Source organism: Uloborus diversus, chromosome 9, assembly GCF_026930045.1.
Source record: "Uloborus diversus isolate 005 chromosome 9, Udiv.v.3.1, whole genome shotgun sequence".
Classification (NCBI taxonomy): domain Eukaryota; kingdom Metazoa; phylum Arthropoda; class Arachnida; order Araneae; family Uloboridae; genus Uloborus; species Uloborus diversus.
The window spans coordinates 146,497,417-146,517,935 of record NC_072739.1 but is presented as its reverse complement, the minus strand read 5'-3'; the positions used below and the strand labels follow the sequence as shown (position 1 = coordinate 146,517,935).

The 20,519-nt window shown below is 32.6% G+C and overlaps 1 protein-coding gene across 1 annotated transcript in view; it reads left to right on the top strand.

Annotated features, from left to right (window-relative positions):
* Window positions 1-20,519, top strand: part of LOC129230674 (intermembrane lipid transfer protein VPS13D-like) — an 88,687-nt gene that overhangs the window by 25,156 nt on the left and 43,012 nt on the right. Inside the window, exons 12-21 of the mRNA XM_054865089.1 lie at window positions 538-706; window positions 1,893-2,218; window positions 7,333-7,484; window positions 10,749-10,974; window positions 13,336-13,425; window positions 13,500-13,593; window positions 14,661-14,787; window positions 15,584-15,715; window positions 17,477-17,567; window positions 17,705-17,847. Of these exons, the coding sequence (XP_054721064.1) occupies window positions 538-706; window positions 1,893-2,218; window positions 7,333-7,484; window positions 10,749-10,974; window positions 13,336-13,425; window positions 13,500-13,593; window positions 14,661-14,787; window positions 15,584-15,715; window positions 17,477-17,567; window positions 17,705-17,847 (1,550 nt within the window). The remainder of the gene's footprint in view (window positions 1-537; window positions 707-1,892; window positions 2,219-7,332; window positions 7,485-10,748; window positions 10,975-13,335; window positions 13,426-13,499; window positions 13,594-14,660; window positions 14,788-15,583; window positions 15,716-17,476; window positions 17,568-17,704; window positions 17,848-20,519) is intronic.

Genomic DNA, 20,519 nt, shown 5'->3' with positions numbered 1-20,519 from the left:
AATTAAAATAAATGTATAACCATATGAAGCTTAAAGCTTTCATTATGACATCTGGAATACTGCATTAGCCACTGCAAATCTTATAAATTTTTTTAACTTTGTGTAGCACAAATGGTTTGTTTTCTTAAGAACATGCTTAAAGCGTTTTTGAAAGATAAGTTCTTGATATTTGTATGTGGTTATTGAATGCAATACTAATTTTAAAAATAGGAGATATAAAATAATGTTCTTTCAAATCCAGGTAATCTTGGGAAATAAATCCTAGAACAAATTTAGTTGTAGCATTTACACACGTTAAACTAAGTATTCAATGAATACTGCTTGTTTTTTTTTTTTTAAAGTTAGAAACATCATGCTAATTGTTTATGTGCTTAACAGTCACAGATGATACCTTATGCATTTCTGTAAAATATATTATAAAGTAGTATTTTTTTTAATCAACAACTTTATGCTTTGTTTGAATTTTTTACAAGTACTTTGAGTACATTTATCTTTATTTTTAATATTTTAGTTCAATTTTTGTAAATTTTTATCTAGTTGAATCATCAAGGATCAAAGGGAAAAGGATTCTTACAATGGATGTTTCCATCTTGGGGAGGATGGTACTCTGAAACCCCAGGCATTGAATCAACCGAGGGAGCCAATGAAACAGATTCAGGGGATGCTGGAAGCAAATCAAATGTGGATCAATTGAAATCTCACTTAGGTTTTTATTTTGATGATTTTAGCTTTCTGTGGATTTGTGTTACATTTAATAATGATCCATCATGTTACTGCTCAATTTTAAGGAGGCTGGCCGTTCAGTCACACCAATGCAGTTGTGTATTTGTGCCATGCTTTACACTACTTTAGTCCCCCCTCCCCCCACCCCCCAAAAAAGATTTTTTTTTTATTGGTGGTTATTTGAGAAGGAAGATCTATTGCGATGAATAAAGGCTGTGAGAGTGACACAATTTGAGGCAGACACTAACATAGAGGGCCACCAAAAACCCTTATCTTCAGGTATTGTTTAATGTTTTTAATTCATTGACATTTTCGTCTCACTATGATTTTCAAAGTGATGTGTATATTTCATTGCTGTTAAAACAGCATGTATTTTTTTATTCTTTGTATGAAATAAAGATTTATTGTATTAGCAAAAAAAAGGAAGAGAAAAGCGAGAAGCTTGAGAGAGCTTTGAAATTCTTTTCAACTTCTTGGGAGTACATTCTTTGGATGTTTTGATTTTTAACGTTCTACTATAAGTGAGTTGTAGGGGGGCTGGGGGTCGAAAAGAAAAATAAACTTGCATTAAATAATCTAGGTTTTTAAGCTTAGATGGGAGGGGGGGGGGGAGATGCACCTTTTCCCCACGTAAAAAATCATAAAGATAAAAGTTGGGATTCTATAATTTTGGTATGAATTTATGTATGTAACTTATGTACAAGTGACAAGAAAATGCTTTTGATTCCACACAAACACTAGAAAAATAGTTTTGTGCTTTATTTTTAGCAGAAAGCAGAATTTTCAGAAGCAAGTTTATGCAAAAAAAGCTAAAGTAGAATAGATGACAAAAAGTAAACAAAAAGGGGGGGGGGAATTAAAAAATTACTGACTCTGCTGTTTTTTTTATTGTTTAGGGTTTTAAGAAGTCAAAATTCACCTTTAAATATCACTGTTATAAATATTTAACTAAGCTATAGTCTCACTTTACAAGTTTTGTGTATGAATTTTGCTTATGATTTTTTTCTTAGTAAAACTGTTAAAAAGAAATTTCAAATTGAAATTTTTCACTCTTCTAAAAACGCCTACAAAAGTGTGTTATAGTTATTGTTTTTTTTTTCCTTCTCTGAAGTAGGCTGTGTGGTTGTTGCATTTGGATACTAAAAGAACCTTTTTCTTTTTGTTTTCAGAAGAAGAAATCTTGGATGTTTTAGATAATGCTGACAATGATTCTCTTTTGAAAAGGGATACTGTTTTTGCTCAGCTGAACTTCTCCTTAAATCAAGGCAGCTTTATACTATTGCAAAGTGAATCAAACTCCTCTCCAAAGCATGAAAAAAGTAAAGCTAAGACAAAATCAATAATTGAGTTGGAATTTTCTGACGTATCAACTAAAATAGAAACCAGGCCAAGAACTGGTTCCTTCCTGTTTGAAATTAAACTTGGAGCTTTGTATTTGCATGATAAATTTTTTGAAGACTCTCATTTCCCTCATATTTTAGCACCTCAGAATAGGGTATGTTGTGCTCATGTAATTTTCTAAACATTTTTTAAATTTGCATTGAAAATCATTTGACAAATCTTTTAAGATTTGTCTTAAGTTTCAATTTTGTGTTTATAATGCAATAATTCAATGTGCACAAATATACAGGATGAGTACAAATGATAGACTCAATTTAAAAAATGCTATTTTCAAAACTACTGCACATATTTCAAGAAGTGATGCATGAATATAAAGAGAAATATCCCAAGTTTTTTTCAGTCACAAATGTTCTATGTATAAACCTTTTGCTACACGACAAGCGTCTAATCTGTAATCCAGTTCAGCCCATATGCGATGTGGTTTCTTTTTATGGGGATACATCAAAGACACTTTTTATCAACCTCCGATGCCTTAAACGCTACAAAAACTTCAGGAATGCTTTTGTTATTGAATGCAGCATTACAAACTATTAACAGTGTGACTGTTAATACTTTGACTATTAACTCACCCTAAAATGTGTGGATTAAACTGGATTGCAAATTAGATGTTGTCCGAAACTGTATTCAAGGAGTGTGATTTTAAGGTTCAAATCCTCTGAAGTTTTTTGAAAGCATTCTAAATAGTGCTTTTTATTATATGTTTTTGCTGAAAAAAAATATTATTACTATTGAACTTTTCAATTTTTAGTTATTCTTTTTCAAAATTTCATTTCAAAAAGAAATTTTTTATATTGAACAACTGTGCAATGTCGGTGTTGTATCTGCAGCATTTATTTATTTATTTTGTAGTTATTGATAACATCATTTCTTAAAAACAATGCTGTGTTTTCCCACACAGATTCAAAAACATTGAAATTCTTTGAATTTGAAAAGGCCAAGTTCTATATTTAACATATTTTTGTTATTGTCAAAAGGTATGAATTTAAGCTGTACTACTTTGAATACACTTAATGAGTACACTCATCAATTCTTTTGAGTTATCCAAAAGACATTGATTAATAGGGGTACACAGAAGTTATGTAGTGAACATGTCAGATCTTTTTCTTTGTTAAATGCATACGTCATCTTTTACATATGCTTAAAATTTTAACAAAAATCAATAGAATATATAACTAAAATCAAATTTAATTCATCATACAGATTTCATCAAAAATTTGTTTAGTGAAACCTTCCTCAAAACAAAAGTCTGGCTATGGTCCTGTGTTTTCCTGCAACCAAAGGGTCACACATTGAGCATCTTAGGTTGAACATTTTTCTCGATGTACTCACGCATAGCATATTTGTGTAATTGAACTTTTTTGGGGGGCGGAAAGAAAAACTTGATATATTTTCCCTTTAAGTTCATGTACCACTTATTGTGATATGTGCAGCAGTTTCAAAAATGATTTCTTGAAATAGAGTTCATCCATTGTGCTCATCCTGTATATTCATTTAACATTTTTCAATAACTCCAAAAGACATTTTGATAAATTGTATGCAGTTGACTAGAGGCATCTAAGAGTTTCTTTTCAGTGCAACTGACTGTTGATTTATGTAAAAGTGGAACAGAAATGTAACTTTTAATATGTTAAGTATTAAAAGTTAGTTAGGCCGCGGGACGAAACCTATATTGTGTCAAGTCATTTACCATATCTTGTAACTATGTGATTTTTTGTATTTGCCATCGCTTTAGTGTCCTTAACAAGAAAATATAATGTTCCCACCCCCAAACCTGCAAATTTTTTTGCTAGGAGAACAAAAAACCTCAAAATCTAACTGGTTTATTTTATTGTTAATAACGAATCCCGTCAGGAGATGGCGCTGTACTTATTACATTAATAAGTGAAAGCAACTGTTTACTTGGGGTTTAATTTTAGAGTAAGAACATTTTGTTTCTTCTTACTCCTATAGTAAAAATATTCATTAAAATCTGACTAAAAATGTGTTTCATATCTTGTTCAAGCAATGGAGTAGTTGTTTTTATAAACAGCATGGCGGCGCAGCGCCTAGGAAGCAATGTGTTTGCTAATTAGAATAAAAATGAAAATTAATCCTGCTGTCTGCAAAAAGTTTTGGTAAAATTGAGGAATATAAAGATAGGTGGCTTGAATTAGAACATCAGTTCTCAATCTGTGGGTCGCGACATTATTTCTATTTTAAAATGTGTACTCAGTTTTTATTAGACTATTAAATAAAAACAATTTAAAAAAAAGCATCATTTCTATTTTCCTTTGTAGCAATCAGACCGGAAACTAGGATTTCTCAGAAAATTCTAAAGAATTAGTTCTAAAGAAATTTCCATCCCAAGTGACAGTGATGAAAACTAAAAATTGTATTTAAAAAAATAATAAATCAATAAATGAGCATCAAACAAAACTAAATTAAAAAAATGTTGGATAAAACATATTAAGTAGTTTATTGACGATGAAAACATGCACTAATTTTACAGACGGCTTCTTTTAGCAAAACTTTTTATTTTCTACACAATTTGGCATTTTGAAAGAAGTAAAGAATTATCGTTTTGTGTACTAAGTAATGTTTATTCAATAAAAATCACACTCTATGAATTAAACAGGAATTCCTTAAAAATGAAGTCGTAAGCCTGAAATTTTGAGTTTTCCAGGGGGTCTCAAAGAATGCATACATAATGCAAATTTACCGAGAAATCGATACTCAATAAAAAAATCTTGCCTGCTTATATGTACATATACATCACTTTTTTTAAAATCGGGGGTGACGGACTATTGCCCTCTCCTGATCTCCCTTCCCCCTAAATGACGGCCCTGAATACTTTTCTCTGCCTGTTTCTGTTCTCGCTACATTTTAATACTACAGTGTAGCAGTAAGACAAAATTCATCAAAAATCTCCTTACACGAGAAAAAAATATTAAGATGTTTAGCTTTACCAGATCAATATGGGGTTCAACCAGTCTTTCATCATTGAATTTCTCTAGCTAAAATTTTATTAAACTGTGAAGAAACAAGGTATAATGCAGAAAAAATGCAGCAACTTAGATTTTTACCTAAATTAAACGTTTAGCTATTTACTTTTAATTTAGGTATTATTAGTTTACATAAAAGAAATACAAATATAACTCTAGGTGCTTAGTTTTGCCAGACTGATTCAACCATTCTTTCACTATTGTTTTTCTACAGCTTAATTTTATTCAGCTACAAAGAGGTAAGATATATTTCAGAAACATACGCAGTAACTTATTTCAACCTAAATTAAAAGTAAAGCTATTTGTTTGTTTAATTATTGCTCCAGTGGAACGGGTTTAACACTTTAAAACCTCCCATTTGGAACGGCTTTGGTAGTAATGTTAATTGCGTTTTATTTTCTTAATTAATGTATATTGTTTAAAAAGTTGTCACTGAGTTCCTATTTTCCCAAAGTTCATTGTATTTGTATGCGTCACATTTCATAGTTTTATAAGAAGATATTTTTTATAATTCCTCTGTACAACAAGTGTATGTTGAATCAGAAAATTAATATTTGAGTGCAAAACATTTCGAGGGTCAAAATTGTTATAAAATGTAGATTATAGTAGCTACCTCTTTTTGACTTCTAAAATCATTGTACTCACACTTCGTATTATTACTACTTACTCGTATTAATACTTCACAATATTACCACACTGTGGCATTTGCATCTGTGCATGGCCGAAAATATGCATAAGCGAATATATTGTTCATAGAATAAGACATTGTATTTCAAACAAATGTCTCTGGAAATGGGACAAAAGGCTTTATTGAATTGTATGCGTGTGTCATGATGGCAGTATAAACAAGATTAAACGCAAGGAGGAAAGTGAGAATAAGATCTATTCAAGTGACTTTTGCCGGTGAGTTAAATTAGTTGTGAGTTTAAAATTATTAATGATAATTATTAATGCTAGAAATTAATATTATGGTTGCTGAGTTTTGCAACATTTTTTTTTTTAATTTTAAACTTACTGTTTTACATTCACATTTAATCTTCATGATTCTGATATTTTAGTCTCAAAATGTATATGATGATTTTAAAGGCAACCATGCATTAATTTATTACAAGTCTCTGTTTGTGACAAAACTTGCAATTAACTGCCTTAAAATTTCAAGGGGACATTTTCACCACTTTTAAATTTTAAAATATTGCATTTATCAAAATAATATATATATTTTTATGCTAAAATTTAAAACAAAAAATAAATAAATAAATAAAATTAAAAAAAAAGAAAAAGCTAAAATTTTGAAAAAATATCAGAAATACGACAAAATAATGAATATAGAGTTTTGTTCTGACTTTATAATATCAAATGCGCTTCAAATGGATACATTTACAAATTTTAAACTACTTTAAAGTTAAAAAAAAATCAAAAGTTTTCAAAAGAAGCACCAAGAAACTACAAAAAATTCTATCAGAACAACTCAACTTCTTCTGCCTCTGAAAAAATAATGTGCAACTATTTTCATGGAAACATTGTATTTTCTGACCTATTATGCATCTAGACCTGTGAAAACAATTTCTTTCTTGGTTACTGAATGTGGTAAACAAAGCTTGATTTCTAAGCATCTTTCAAAGTTCGTCCTGCAGTCTAATATGCTTATCATGTTAAGACATTTTTTTTATGAATATGGAAAATATTTTTTCTCAGTATTCAATTAATTTGAAACTCCAAAATATATTTCTTATCTGATCATTTTATGTTGCAAAAAATTGAAATGTGTTTTATATTTTTCAAAAAAATAAATAAATAAATAAAATAAATTGCAGAAAATCCTTTGTTTTTTGTTATGTTCTTTAATTTTAATTTAACAGTTATTTAAATACATAATGGGTTTATTATTAGCATATTTCACTAAAATTTATGTTATAAAATTAACTATAGATTTTTCTTAACTTAAATTATACTTTAGTTATAAAACCTTTTGCTGCTTTAAAAAAATAAAAAAAAAGAGAGAGCCCTGTGTGGTTTAAAAATGGAATATGTGTGATTTACTTTTTGATTAATATCAACTTTTGCTCAGTATGTAACTAAATAAAACATAGGTTATTATATTGCAGTTTTCATTAAAATTTTTGTTTTTGTTTAGTACTTGTTAGATTCTTACTATAAACATTTTCAAACTTTTAAGATGAATTGACTTCAACATAATTTTAAAATTCAGAAATTAAAATTTTTCTAGGATGTGAGCTATTTGTATACAAAGACATCAGGAGTCACTATTTTCCCTCTACCTTCATTTTTGAACCAGAAATCTGAAGAAGAGGATGTTAGTAACCATCTTTTCGAAATGGTATATGAAAAGAAGCCCTTTGGGATACATGCAGATCATAAGTAATTTCCATAATTTAAATTTTAAACTATCTGGTTTTTTATGTGGTATTTAGTGATTGTATGATTGACAGGGGCCGGATTTGGAAGTGTGGAGCCCCCGGGGCAACGAAGGAGTGGAGGCCCCTAATCAGGGTTTGAAAAGATCATCATATTTTCGAAAATATCCGATACTTTGATATATATCCGAATATTTTGATATATATGTATATATCCGATATTTTTGACCTGTGAAAGTTAGGATACTTTGTAAAAATTTTATTGTGGGGGCCCGGGGCATTAGCCCCGCCTGCCCTCCCCTAAATCCGGCCCTGATGACTGAAGTGGGAAAAGTGTTTACACCCCATAAGGAGTGTTCATCCTGCCAAATGAGCCCTTTTTTTTATGATCCATGACACGTTTTCTTGTACCTGAATCATCTTAAAGTTTGTTTGAAAGATAAATTTCAGTACTTAAGTGTTTCTCAATACTGAAAACTGTCAATGATTTTATTAATCATAAATTTGGTTGTCGGTGTATTTCATGTATTTCTGCCTTAGCCCTGGCTATAGGACAGTAACTTACTGAAGAAATTTGGTGTTTGTATTTATATGATTAGCTTTAAAACCGCTTCTCACTCTTTTTCTGCATACAATTTTTCCCACGTGAAGAATTTTATCTTTCATGACAGTCTGTTATGTTATACCTAAGACATGACTTTTGTGAGAACATAAAGGTGCTTCCTCCTTCCTTTTGGCATTTAATAATAAAAAAAGGTGAAGGGTTTTTGCTTAAGATTTTGTGAAAACTAAATTTTAATGCTATAATTTCTTCTGGAATGAAACATGTAGGAGTTAAAAGTGAAACTACTAAGTCCTTTTCAGATTTTCAACATTTTTTTTTCGTCACAGAACAGTTCTTTTCTGTGAAACCCCCTAAATCACCTTTTTATTTGTTTAATTTTTGGAAAAAGAATTTGGTAATCATATTAAACACAGTATCGAACAGATGCAGTTTTCACAGGTGGAACACACAAATGAAAATCATGTTTTTAATCTTAGTGTGCTTCTTTTGAAACCCCACAATATGGATGCCTCAGTTGCCAAATTGATTAACTCCACTTTAAAAAAAATCATCATTTCTGCTTCAATAGTGCTTAATCAATGCTTGGAATGTGAATGTATATTAAACTTTTGGTTCAGTACATTTCTGATCCTGTGATGGCAGAAAATGTAACATGAGGGCCCATTCACTCCTATGGATAACACCAGTGGTTGGAAAAACTACATTTTTTTTGTAGCGAACTACAACTACAACTACTTTGTTACAAATGTAGTTAACTACAACTACAACTACTTTTTTCAAAATGTAGCAACTACAAACTACTTTTGAAATGTAGTCGCTACTTCGCTACATTTCAAAAAATAAGTAAATAAAAAGCATACACAATTGGTTGTCCCTCAAAAAATGAAAGTCATTCTTTCAAGTCGCATACACTCCTGTATTTTTCTTCTTGTGTCAAAACAATCGTGAGAAAAAGTTTCATATAATTTGCACAACGGCAACCCGTGCCGACTTGCATCTGAAAGTGTAAAACAGTACTTGTATGCTAGGCCACATCGGGGGAAAAATTTTTTTTTTTAGAAACTCGAAATTTCTGTTGATAAAACGTTGTCCCTGTACCCAACACCCCATATGTGCCACAAGAACACTTATTCAAATTAAAAAACATTTAGATATGCCACACTTGATCTAAAATTTATAATTTTATTTAAAAAATTGATTTTTTTTTCAATTATTCAGTTATCTTTTAAAAAATTGCATATAAATTTAAGTTGAATATCAAGTTCAAAAATTACTGCCGAACATATTTACAGATCAACAATTACAAACGAATAATAAAAAAATAATATATTTTAAATGAAAAATTTAACTCAACCTGGAAAAAAACCAGATCTTTGAGTACTATGTGGGAGACTTAAAAATTGCAGGAAAACAAAAATTTCTATTTAACTGTAATTACCTACTTTTCTACTTTACTGTTTATATTTTTCAGCTTGATAATTTCGTAAAATCTTACATTTCTGAAAATATGTATCAAAAACTTAATTTTTTGAAGAAAATTATAAATGTTAGGCACGTGTGGGATATCTAAATGGTTTTAAATTTTGAGTTTATAAAAAAAAACATTTTATTTTAATTTGGCCTAGCATTACACAAGTGCTGGTTCACACTTTCAGACATAATCGGCATTTGCTGCCGTTGTTCAAATTATATGATTTTTTTTTTTTTTTTTTTTTTGACGTAAAAGGACAAAATATAAGAGAGTGTGCAACTTGAAAAATCAACTTTCGATTTTGGGGGGGGGGGGGGACACCGTAATACACACACACACACCGTAAGAGGATTGAACAAAAAAAGATTAATAAATTAGCTCATCAGAAGACATTAAGAAAACTGTCCGTTATCATACTCTCACACACTGTAATGCTCGTATTTATTGTTAAGTCCTCCAGAACAGTTCAATTTCATCCTTTTCTATAGAATTTTCAGTAGCTTCTTTTTATTTGGTGAATACTGTCGAAAATTTAAGCCTCGCTAAAATATTTGTTTTTGAATCTTCGGTCTGTTCATATAAAATTCACCAAATTTTCAACTCGCGAAATCACCGACATATTCATTTTCGCGAAAATAAGTGCTTTTTGCAATATGAATATTGGTGAAATATGAAAATTACGACGGCAAAAAAACTAATGGCGTCAAACAGATAGAACGTATGGCGTTAAAATGAAATGCCTGAGGTCAGCTCGTATTTTTATGATTCTTATTTCTTATTGCATCCGCTGATGTCTTGTGAAAAATTTGCGCCAGTCAAATTCGTTTGAACTTTTTTTTTCAGTTTATTTAAAAGTAGTTTCCGGAAATCGCTACAAACTACTATTTTTTTGTAGTTAACTACTCACTACACTACTTTTTGAAAAAAGTAGTGCGCTACACTACAAACTACTCAAAAATGTAGCTACTACAGTAGCGTCGCTACTTGTAGCGCGCTACTTCCAACCACTGGATAACACTGTCTTCTTCGTCACTTTTCTCAACTTTTTGTTTTGTGGAGTTAATCGATTTGGCGAGTGAAGCATCCATGTAACAAACCAAATGACAAAATAATATTTTGTCATGCGTTTTTGTAAAACTTTTGACATACTATTTCGATGTAACATGATCAAGCTTGAGGTAAAATTTTCAAGCACATGTGGTACCTAAATTGTTGATTTGTTTTTTTTTTAGATTGAACATTACCACAAGGGCTTTGGATGTTGTTTATAATCCACAGCTTTTAAAATGCGTAACAGATTTCTTTTCTTTGCACCATGGTAAATGTGCAGCAGATTTTTCTGTGAGTGAATTAAAACTTACAGCAGCAGCTCGAGCTAGATATGAAGTACTTAAACAGCAAACTAAAGCTGAATTGCAACATAAATGGGATCAGATATTGGATGGAGAAGATAAAACAGTAAGTTGTATTGCTACCTGTAAATTATTATTGTTACCTGTTAGTCATACTATTACTATTCAAATTTCTGGGAGTTGACTGTAGATGTGTGCAAATGCATCTCATTTACATGCATTTACACATTTGTGTGATGAATTTCTAAATTTGTAGCATTATATGATTTTTATTTTTCATATTGAAAAATCCCAATGCAATTTGATTTCACTACACAGTTATTTTCGATATTCTATCAAAAACCACTTTTATTTCTCTGAACAAAGTAATTTATGTTACATTCTTTGGATTTACTGCTTAATTTAATACATGAAATCAACTTATGTTGGTTGTAAACAAAGGCTAATGATGCGAAACATTACGAAGATGTTTGAAAAATCTGTATCAAGAAATCATGGTTTCTTTACCAAAGTCACAAAAAATGGAAGCCACTTTTGCACTTTTGGTAGCAATTTTTTTTTAAAGGGATATACGAGGTAGGGTCAAAAAGTTCCCGGAATTGGTTAATACAATTTAATTGAAAATATATATTACATTCTTACACTATTTTCCTTCAAAATACTCTTCTCCTGCATCCACACACTTATTCCAGCGTTCGTACAATTGTTGGAAACACTCCTGAAAGCCGGTTTTTGAAAGTTCTTTCAGCTGCTTCGTCGCATTTTCAATCACCTCCGATGAATTAGCAAAACGACGTCCCTTCAATGCTAATTTCAGCCGTGGAAACAGGTAAAAATCTGGTGGTGCAAGATCGGGAGAATATGGTGGGTGTTCCAGAGTAGTAACATTGTTCTTAGCTAAGTACTGTTTCACCAATAGAGAGCGATGAGAAGGGGCATTGTCATGCAACAAAAACCAATCATTTTCTGCCCATTTTTCAGGTCTTTTACGTCGAATTGAATCTCGTAACCGTTTTAAGATCTCTCTGTACATTTCTTTATTTACTGTTCTCCCTTCAGGAATAAATTCATAATGAATCAAGCCCCGGTAATCAAAAAATACCTCCAACATTACTTTACCCCGGCTTCTGTCCAAGCGAAATTTTTGTTTTCTGGGTAAACTTTTTGACTTCCATTCAGCAGACTGCCGTTTCGTCTGAGGGTCGTAAAAAAAGCACCAAGTCTCATCACCTGTTATAATTTTGCGCAGGAAGCTGTCGTCTGCATCAGCCATTTCAATCAAGTCCCTGGACATGGTCACTCTCATTTCCTTTTGCTCTGGGGATAACATTTTCGGAACCATGTGTAAGCAAACACGATGCATGTTCAAGTCATTATGAAGAATGCTGTGAACACTCCCATGTGAAATACCAAGTTCGGAGGCAATAGTTTCGATGTTTGTTCGCCTGTCCGCACGCACAAGTTTTCGAACGCGCTCAACATTGTCATCTATATTGGAAGTGGAAGGCCGCCCAGTTCGAACATTATCTTCAATTGTTGTGTGACCGCCAAGGAAACGCTTGTGCCACTCGTAAACTGCCGATTTCTTCATCGCAGTTTCCGTATGCTTTTCTCAGCATCTCAAGAGTCTCTGAGGGTGATTTCTCCAGCAACACACAGAATTTAATATTGCCACGTTGCTCTAATGACGACATTACACAATTCGATGAAAGAGAAATCAGAGACTACAATATTAATACACCGCATGCACGAGACTAACAACATCTGCCTGTTGAACCTCATATGACCTTCACTAGCAGTGATGCCAACCTCCCAAACACAAATTTCCCTTCCAGCGAACAAATACTTGACTGTAAGCGACTATTCCGGGAACTTTTTGACCCTACTACGTATGCTGCGGCAGCACAGAAAGTAAATAAGGTATTTGTTATTAATATTATTAACAACAAATTAAAAAATTATGATACTTTACAAAAACAACAAGCAAAATTTCATGGGATATATTTTTATTGAATTGCGTTGACAAGGTTGAATCGGCTGATCCGCTAAATGAGACAGATGCTGTCAGGAATTGTGATATTATTTTTAACAAATAAGGAAACACATTGTCAACACGTTTGGCAACACAAACTTTATTCTTTTTCAATGAAATAGTTGCTTGTTGGCGACCGCCAATGTAGTGCTTTACCTTGTTCCCTAAAATAAGTAGTAATATACCTTCTGAATTCAGTTTGGAGGATAAGCTTTCCTTAGAGTTGGTAGACTTTAGAAAATCTTTGTCCATTCTCTTATAAAGCATGTCAAAATATTATGGAGAGAACTGATTTTTCTTTAAAAAGTCATCAATGCTTGATCTTTCTTTGAAAACATAATTTTCTAATTTTTTTTCCCCTTGAAATATTAATTATCAAACTATGGCTCTTTCATTGAGAGTTAAATACTAATGAGTGCATTTATATAAAATTAGGTTTATTCTAAAGGATGGAATGTGGAATTGGCTATATCAGCACCGCAGATTATTGTTCCAGAAGATATCCTAGATAAAAATTCTTCTGTCGTAAGTTAAAAATCATCTTCTAGTTTATGTTTTTGTTCAAAATCAGTTTTAGTGACAACAGTTTTGCATTACAGGTTGTTTTAGATTTGGGAAAAGTTCACTTCTTCAATTCCAGAAAAGATGAGTTTTCAAGAAGTGGTTCAGTTTCTGAAGATTTGGATGATGATGGTAAGAGTTTTATGTAAATATATTTATACCGTAACCTCTAAATTATACATCTCCAAAAGTGAAGGACGCATAAGGAACTTACATTTATAAATGAAATTCACAGTTTTTTTATATCAAGTTAAAAGCTGAATAGATAAGAAAAAAAAATACAGTGGAACCTTGTTTTCCCTTGGGACTGTCTACAAAGTGTCATCATTGCGGAGTGACATCTTAACCAGAATGGTTTCAAAATACCTAACTGGCCAATATTTTTTATAAAATTAGACTTATTAAATTAATTAATAGTTTGATGTTATTAATTACATTCAACTAATGTAATTTTGAATTATTGACAGACAAGGCTAAAATCATGAGAAAAAATTACTTCATGTATTTTTCTGATTCCTTGACAATCGTTAAATCGTGTTATAATGTACTTTCCAAAGGTTTGCTTACTTTTTGAATAACAACTTAAACAGTCATGCTTTCTTCGCAGTTGATTTTTTAAAGTGAAAACAAAAGGGTTTCCTATAGTTTTCAGTGAGCAAGAGAACAATTGAAGATTTCTTCACTAAAGATAAAACTCCTGGCATCTAGTCCTTACCTTTAGAACTAGTTCTGATTTTCGCAATAAAACATTTATCTGAAATGTGGAGCCACTTAATATTAAGACAATATGCCATCAGTTTGGAACTCTGAAAAAGTGACGTGACATCTGGGTGTCACAATAACAAGGTTTGTCTGTATATTAAATAATAGCAGTTACATTTTAATGAATAAATTTTTTCATCAAAAGTGATGACAACAGAAAAAGTTAAAATAGATAATACCTACTTAGTTTATGCTTAGCAATGTTTAGAAGAACAATAGTGCGCCGGTTATCTGGACAACTGTTAACCCGATGGCCGAATAGGCTGAGTATCGAGTATATATGAAGTTCTTGGTATGACAGTATGTTCAACAGTTTAAGGAAATGTTCTTTTCATTTCTTAAATCATTAAAAATTTATTAAAATCAGAAAGGGGCTTGTCTATTGATAAGTATTATTCTTCTGAATCCTAACTTGTTATTTTTCATATTAATTTTAGAAGACTTTATCACACCTTGTTCCACCCCTCAAGAACTCTTAGAGCAAATAGAACAGAATAACAAATTAATGGAAATGATCTCAAAACCAAATGATCCTCAGATTCTAAAAGAGCATATTTATGAAAGGTTAGTGTATTTTTAAAGTCTTTATTTCTTGTTTTAATGAAATATTACAGTAAGTGCTTGCATTTAAAATTTTGAAAAGAATAAGAATAGATAGAAATATCATGCTTAAGACAGTGGCATCACTGCAGGAGGGGGCGAAGGGGAGCGGTCTGCCCCCGGTGTCACCCATTTGGGGGTGACATCCAAGTGAAATTGCAAGTTTTTGAAAATATGAAGCTAAAATGCATTTTAAGACTGCAAATCTGAAAATTTTCCTGGGGGAACCACCCATCCCCCCTCTCCTGTCCCACATCATGGAGTGAATATTATACTCAGGATTAGGTTCATATTGTCAATACTTAGACCTAGTAGTGATTTCCTCTTGTACCAAAAAACAGAACCCCATTATCTCTCCTTGTGTTTGAAATACGTTTGAAATAATTAAGGGCCATCAACTTCATACACCCCCTTACTTTTTTGACCTCTCGACAACCTGCACATTTGCATTTAGGGAAAGTAAATGCGTTCATAGTTTTTATTTGTCTTTTGTATGTTAGCCTACTTGAAATTTCGTTATAACACAAATGTGTTTCTGAAAATTGCATGAAATACATGTTTTCATGTTTACATAGAACAATTTTTTTTGTGTGTGTTTGTGGGGGGGGGGGGAGGCCGACATCACAAATTACTGCCCCAGGTGTCACCAAACTAGGTACGCCACTGCTTAAGATAATTACTATTTTGAGCCAAATTTAGCTGTCTGTGAAAGAGTAATTGCTCTTTGATATGGTTAGTATTTTTTTTTCTGTTATTCTAGGTATACCTTAGAGTTGAGCAATATTCAAGTTCTTGTAAGCCGTTTAAAGGATAATTGGAAGTTTGCTCAAATGAGAGGAACAAGCACAATGCATATCCTTGACAGGTTTTCAATTACTGTACAAACTGAAAGGTAAGCAAATATAGCCATGTTTTCACACCATGCTAAACTTTTGACTGTGTAGGGAAGCTAAAATACACTGCTCGACATTGAAAATGCAACACCAAAGAAAGAGTGGTCAGAAAGTGATGAAATTTGAAAAAAAAAGACAGAGACAGCAAGGAATAATAAATGATCTTAATTTCAAAATGATAGGCAGAATACAGAGCGAGATCGGCGTCGGCTCAGTAGGATGTAGGACCACCGCGGACAGCGATACACAAAGAAACACGTCTGGACATAGAGTCAATAAAAGTGCGGATGGTGTCCAGAAGGATGGCTCTCCATTCCCTTTCAACCATTTGCCCATTAGCCACAATCGTCTTCTGAACAAGGCAGGGACAGAATCTGCAAACAGCGTCCAATCACATCCCACACATGTTCGATTGCTGACAGGTCAGGAGAGTATGGTGGCCAGGGAAACATCTGTGTGCCTTGAAGAGCATGTTGGCAGATGTGAGCACTGTGTGGTTGGGTGTTATCCTGCTGAAGAATTGCATTAGGTAACCCTTGAAGGTAAGCAATTGCCACCGGCCGCAGCACATTATCCAAGTATTGTTGGGCCTTCATAGTGGCCTGAATACGAACTAGAGGTGATATGGAATTGTATGCAATTGTGCTGCAAACCATTATGCCACATTGTCGTGCGGTGAGACATTCCACAGTTACTGCCGGATTAGATCTGTCTCCACATCGATGCCACGCACTTATGCGGCGACTATCACTAGATAAACAGAAGCGGGATTCATCTGAGAACATGACATTTTGTCATCCACGTCGCTCTAGTTCGGCACCATACTAAATGTTGCTGTCTATGTTGTGGGGTCAATAGCAGTCTTCTTAGCGGACACGTGATTGCAGACCGCGTGCGACCAAATGACGGGAAATGGTTCTAGTTGACATGGGAACATTCGGGGTATCTTGCACCTTCTGCAAAATCGAGGAACAAGTAATTTGTGGATCTGCTACAACTTGTCGGTGGATGCGTCGATCCACGCGTTCTGACGTCACTCTGGCTGCCCCTGCATCCCTCAATCTTGCCACATTTCGTTGTTCCAACCATTTTCGGCACAGCCGATGCACCGTGCTCGCATCCATGTGGGTATCAGCTGCGATTTGATGTATGGACCAACCTCCCTTTCTCACTCTGATCACCATACCCCTCGTAAAGTCGTCTATCTGCTGGAAGTGCCTTTGTTGACGTCGGCCTGGCATTCTCTCGTGTTACACATATCCTCCAAGACAAAAACAAAATTTCTTCGATAATTCTTCAGTCAGAACTAACAACATGAATATTGCCCATTCTGCAAGTTCCTTCCCTTGTATCTTACTTCACGTGCATCGGAAAGCTGCGCATTTCACATCATTTACATAACTCAGTGATGTACATCTACTCTAAAATTTGCATAAATTTCTGAACACTCCTTCTTGGTGTTGCATTCTCAATGTTGAGCAGTATACTACTATTGGGCCATTCCACAAAAAAGGCATCCGCTATATTTCATTAAAAAGTAATAATTTTATAAGGTGATGATAACATTTTTTGCTTAGTATATCACTCATAAGTTTGTAATTTATTAAGCAGAAAACAATTGTTCATTAATATTTTAAAGTATTATTTTTTCTGAAATATAGGAGGCGTCATGTGCGGGACAAAATGATCATTTTACGTGGAATGGCCCTATTACTGAAAATGGTAATTTAATTTTAACAAACCAATAATTTTAACTTTAGACGTATGGTTTACACCCAAGATCCTGATTGGCCATGCATTGCAATTACTGGAAATCTACCTAAACTCATTGTACATATTAGTGAACAAAAGGTACATGTATTCTTTTTTATATGAAATCTCATCTTTTTATATTTACTTCAGAACATGCAGGATATAACATTGCATCATTAGTTTTATTAAATTTTTAAGGTATTAGATGGCAATTTAACACAGTGGATATTTTGCAGGTTAATGCATTGCAAACATGTGTTGATGTTTTTAACTCTCCAATTCTATCAAGTTCTAATGAGCAGATGTCAGCATTTTCTTCAAACAAAGGTTCTGATGAATTTTGTGATCATTCAAATGAAAAATTGATAAAAGGGAAAAGGTACAGTTTTAGATCTTTTTTTTTCTTTTCATTTTTTAGTGTTTTATCAAATATTAAAATTCTCATTTAAACTGATACTGCACTTTTATTCTTATTTGCTGTACTTGTAAGACTCATATTTGACGTCATGAATTCTCTTTTTAATTGAGATTGAAAATCATTTGAACTGTTATAACAGTATTTAATATTTAATTTTTGATAGATATAAAAAATGTAATTGAAATTTAGTAACTTTTTTAAGTAAATACTTATTAATTGATAATAATGATAATAGTGAAAATTAAACAACAGAAATCACGGTTCCCATGGTTCTTAAAAACCCCTTATTTTTTTTTGTTTAAAATTAAGAACCTTTAAAAGTCCTTAATTTCTGATCAAAGTCCTTGAAAGTCTTTAACTTTTGCAGTTGATGAGACACAGCAGCGAGTCCCAGACAATCTTTGGATCATGAGGTTGGAGATAGTTACCTTGTCTTTTTCCTTTGAATCTATGATTTTTAGAGTTTGGGGCTGCTGAAAAATAGGCTCACATGTTGTCTTGCAATAACAAAACTATTTTGTTGTTCTGAAAACAGCACTTTTTCTTGCTACAAAGGCACTCTAAATCTTTGTAATAGGCTTTATTTGAAGGGCCATGGGGAAGAAGGGTTATAGTTCACCACACACAACTTTTCAGTACTAAGTTACTTAAGTTTGACATCCCCAATCTTCCCCATGTTAATCTCAATCTTTTCACTGTTATAACTCAGTGACAATGATCTTTCTTGTCTGAATTATATAACAGTTACAGTTTGTTATAATCTACCAGTTTCTATGGCAACCCAAGTTTAGCAGAAAAATGGACTTAAATTCTCTTCTCTGGTTTTTTATTTTATTTGCATGTTTGAAATGTTTGGTAGCAGTGCAACTTTTAGGTTTTGCATGATATCAAAGATATTTTAAAGCAATAATTGCTAAGTGCTCATTGCAAGTTTTTAAAAAGTAGTTTTTATGCTTTATGTCTTTGTGTATATTGGGGGGGGGGGGGGCAAAAATTCACGGCAGGATAGCTGTATTTCCTTGGTCCTAGAATTTCCCAGATCCCCCTCTTTCCCAAAGATTTTCTATGAAAGATTTTCCTTTACGGAAGATTCTAAAATTTTCTTAGAAAATGGGAGTATCAATCTTTTTACTGTTTTATTTATAGCACCTATACACAGTGACGTTTAATCAACCGTTGGGAAAGTTCAATACAATTTAAAAAAGGAACTGTAGGACTAGATCCCCCTCCTTTCAGGGAAAGTGGTGATATCAATCTTTTTATTGTTTCTTTTACAGCACCTATGCAGAGGGACTTTTACTCTCAACAGTTCCGAAGGTTCATTACAGTGTGAAAAAGGAACTGCGAAAGTTGAATATTAACTGAAATGAAAAATAAGCAAAAATAACATTGATAATATTTATAAAGGGGGGGGGGGATGAATGCCCTTTTCCTCTTTAATTTGCAATGAATAATTTGGATTTACAGAAACATTTGATACAAAGGTCCCCATATGGGGGGGGGGCAAGGGGGGCTTGAGCCCCCCTTAGAAATTAGAACTTCTTTGTTTTTAGTATTTTTTTCTTTGCAAAAATGTAAAAATATTTCCTCTCCAGCCATTAATGAATAAGTGATTAAAAATGTCTAATTTTAATGACTGTAATCTGTCCTGAAATTGGTTTTCATGGGGGAAAATATCGAAAAATCATGCTTAAAACATCTGAACCCCCCCTTACAATTTTACATATGGGCGCCCATGATTCGATCTTTTCTCTTTTCAATTTAAGAGAAATTTTAAAGAGATATTCAAACAGAAATTATGGCTCAAGTTTTGCCTTAAAAATATTTTACCAGACTTAGAAATGTTAATGTCATAAGGTAGGCCATTATTTTCTTTTCTGCAAAATTTTCTGAGTCGGCTTTTGCATGTCCAAATTTTTTGTTAACAAATGTATTGCATAAGTTTTGACAAAACTGCAGCAAAATAAGATAACCTATACAGGGTGTTCTGTTTTAACCTGCAAGACCTTTATTTTCGCAACCCTTAGTCCTAGATGCATACTTCCAATTGCAAAAATGTTCGAAATCAGATGCAGAGTTAAAATATTGAAGGTTTGAAGTGAAAATAAAAATAAGTCAAAAAATACAAAATTAAACTTTTTAGAAGCGCTCCAGGTCCCCTTACTTATATTTAGGGAAATGATCTCCACTTAAAAATAATTCCAACACAAAAAGCTTGAAATTAGTACGACCAATATTCACTGAGATATGATACGCAGCATTTTGTGGCTTACACCACTTTTCACTCGCCGTCAATAACATTTTTTGGGGGGAAATATAGCGGTTAACAAATGTTTAAAATTATATGTGTGCATAGAGTGTGGTTTCTCAAATTGTTTGAGGTTTTATAGTGTGTTTTTGCATATCACGGCATAACGTTTGCATTTATTTTTGAATAGCAATGAAAAATATAACTACTTTGTTTTTCTTACTTTGACGCCTGTCATTCTTCTTAAAGGGTGATAAATTCCAATCTCATCTTCTGTATGGTCCCTTAAAACTTTGAACTGGAATATCTCCTTGTGTTTTGGTCGCACGAATGTCAAATTTTTTGTGTTAGTAATATTTTTCAATGGAGATTAATGTCAAGATTT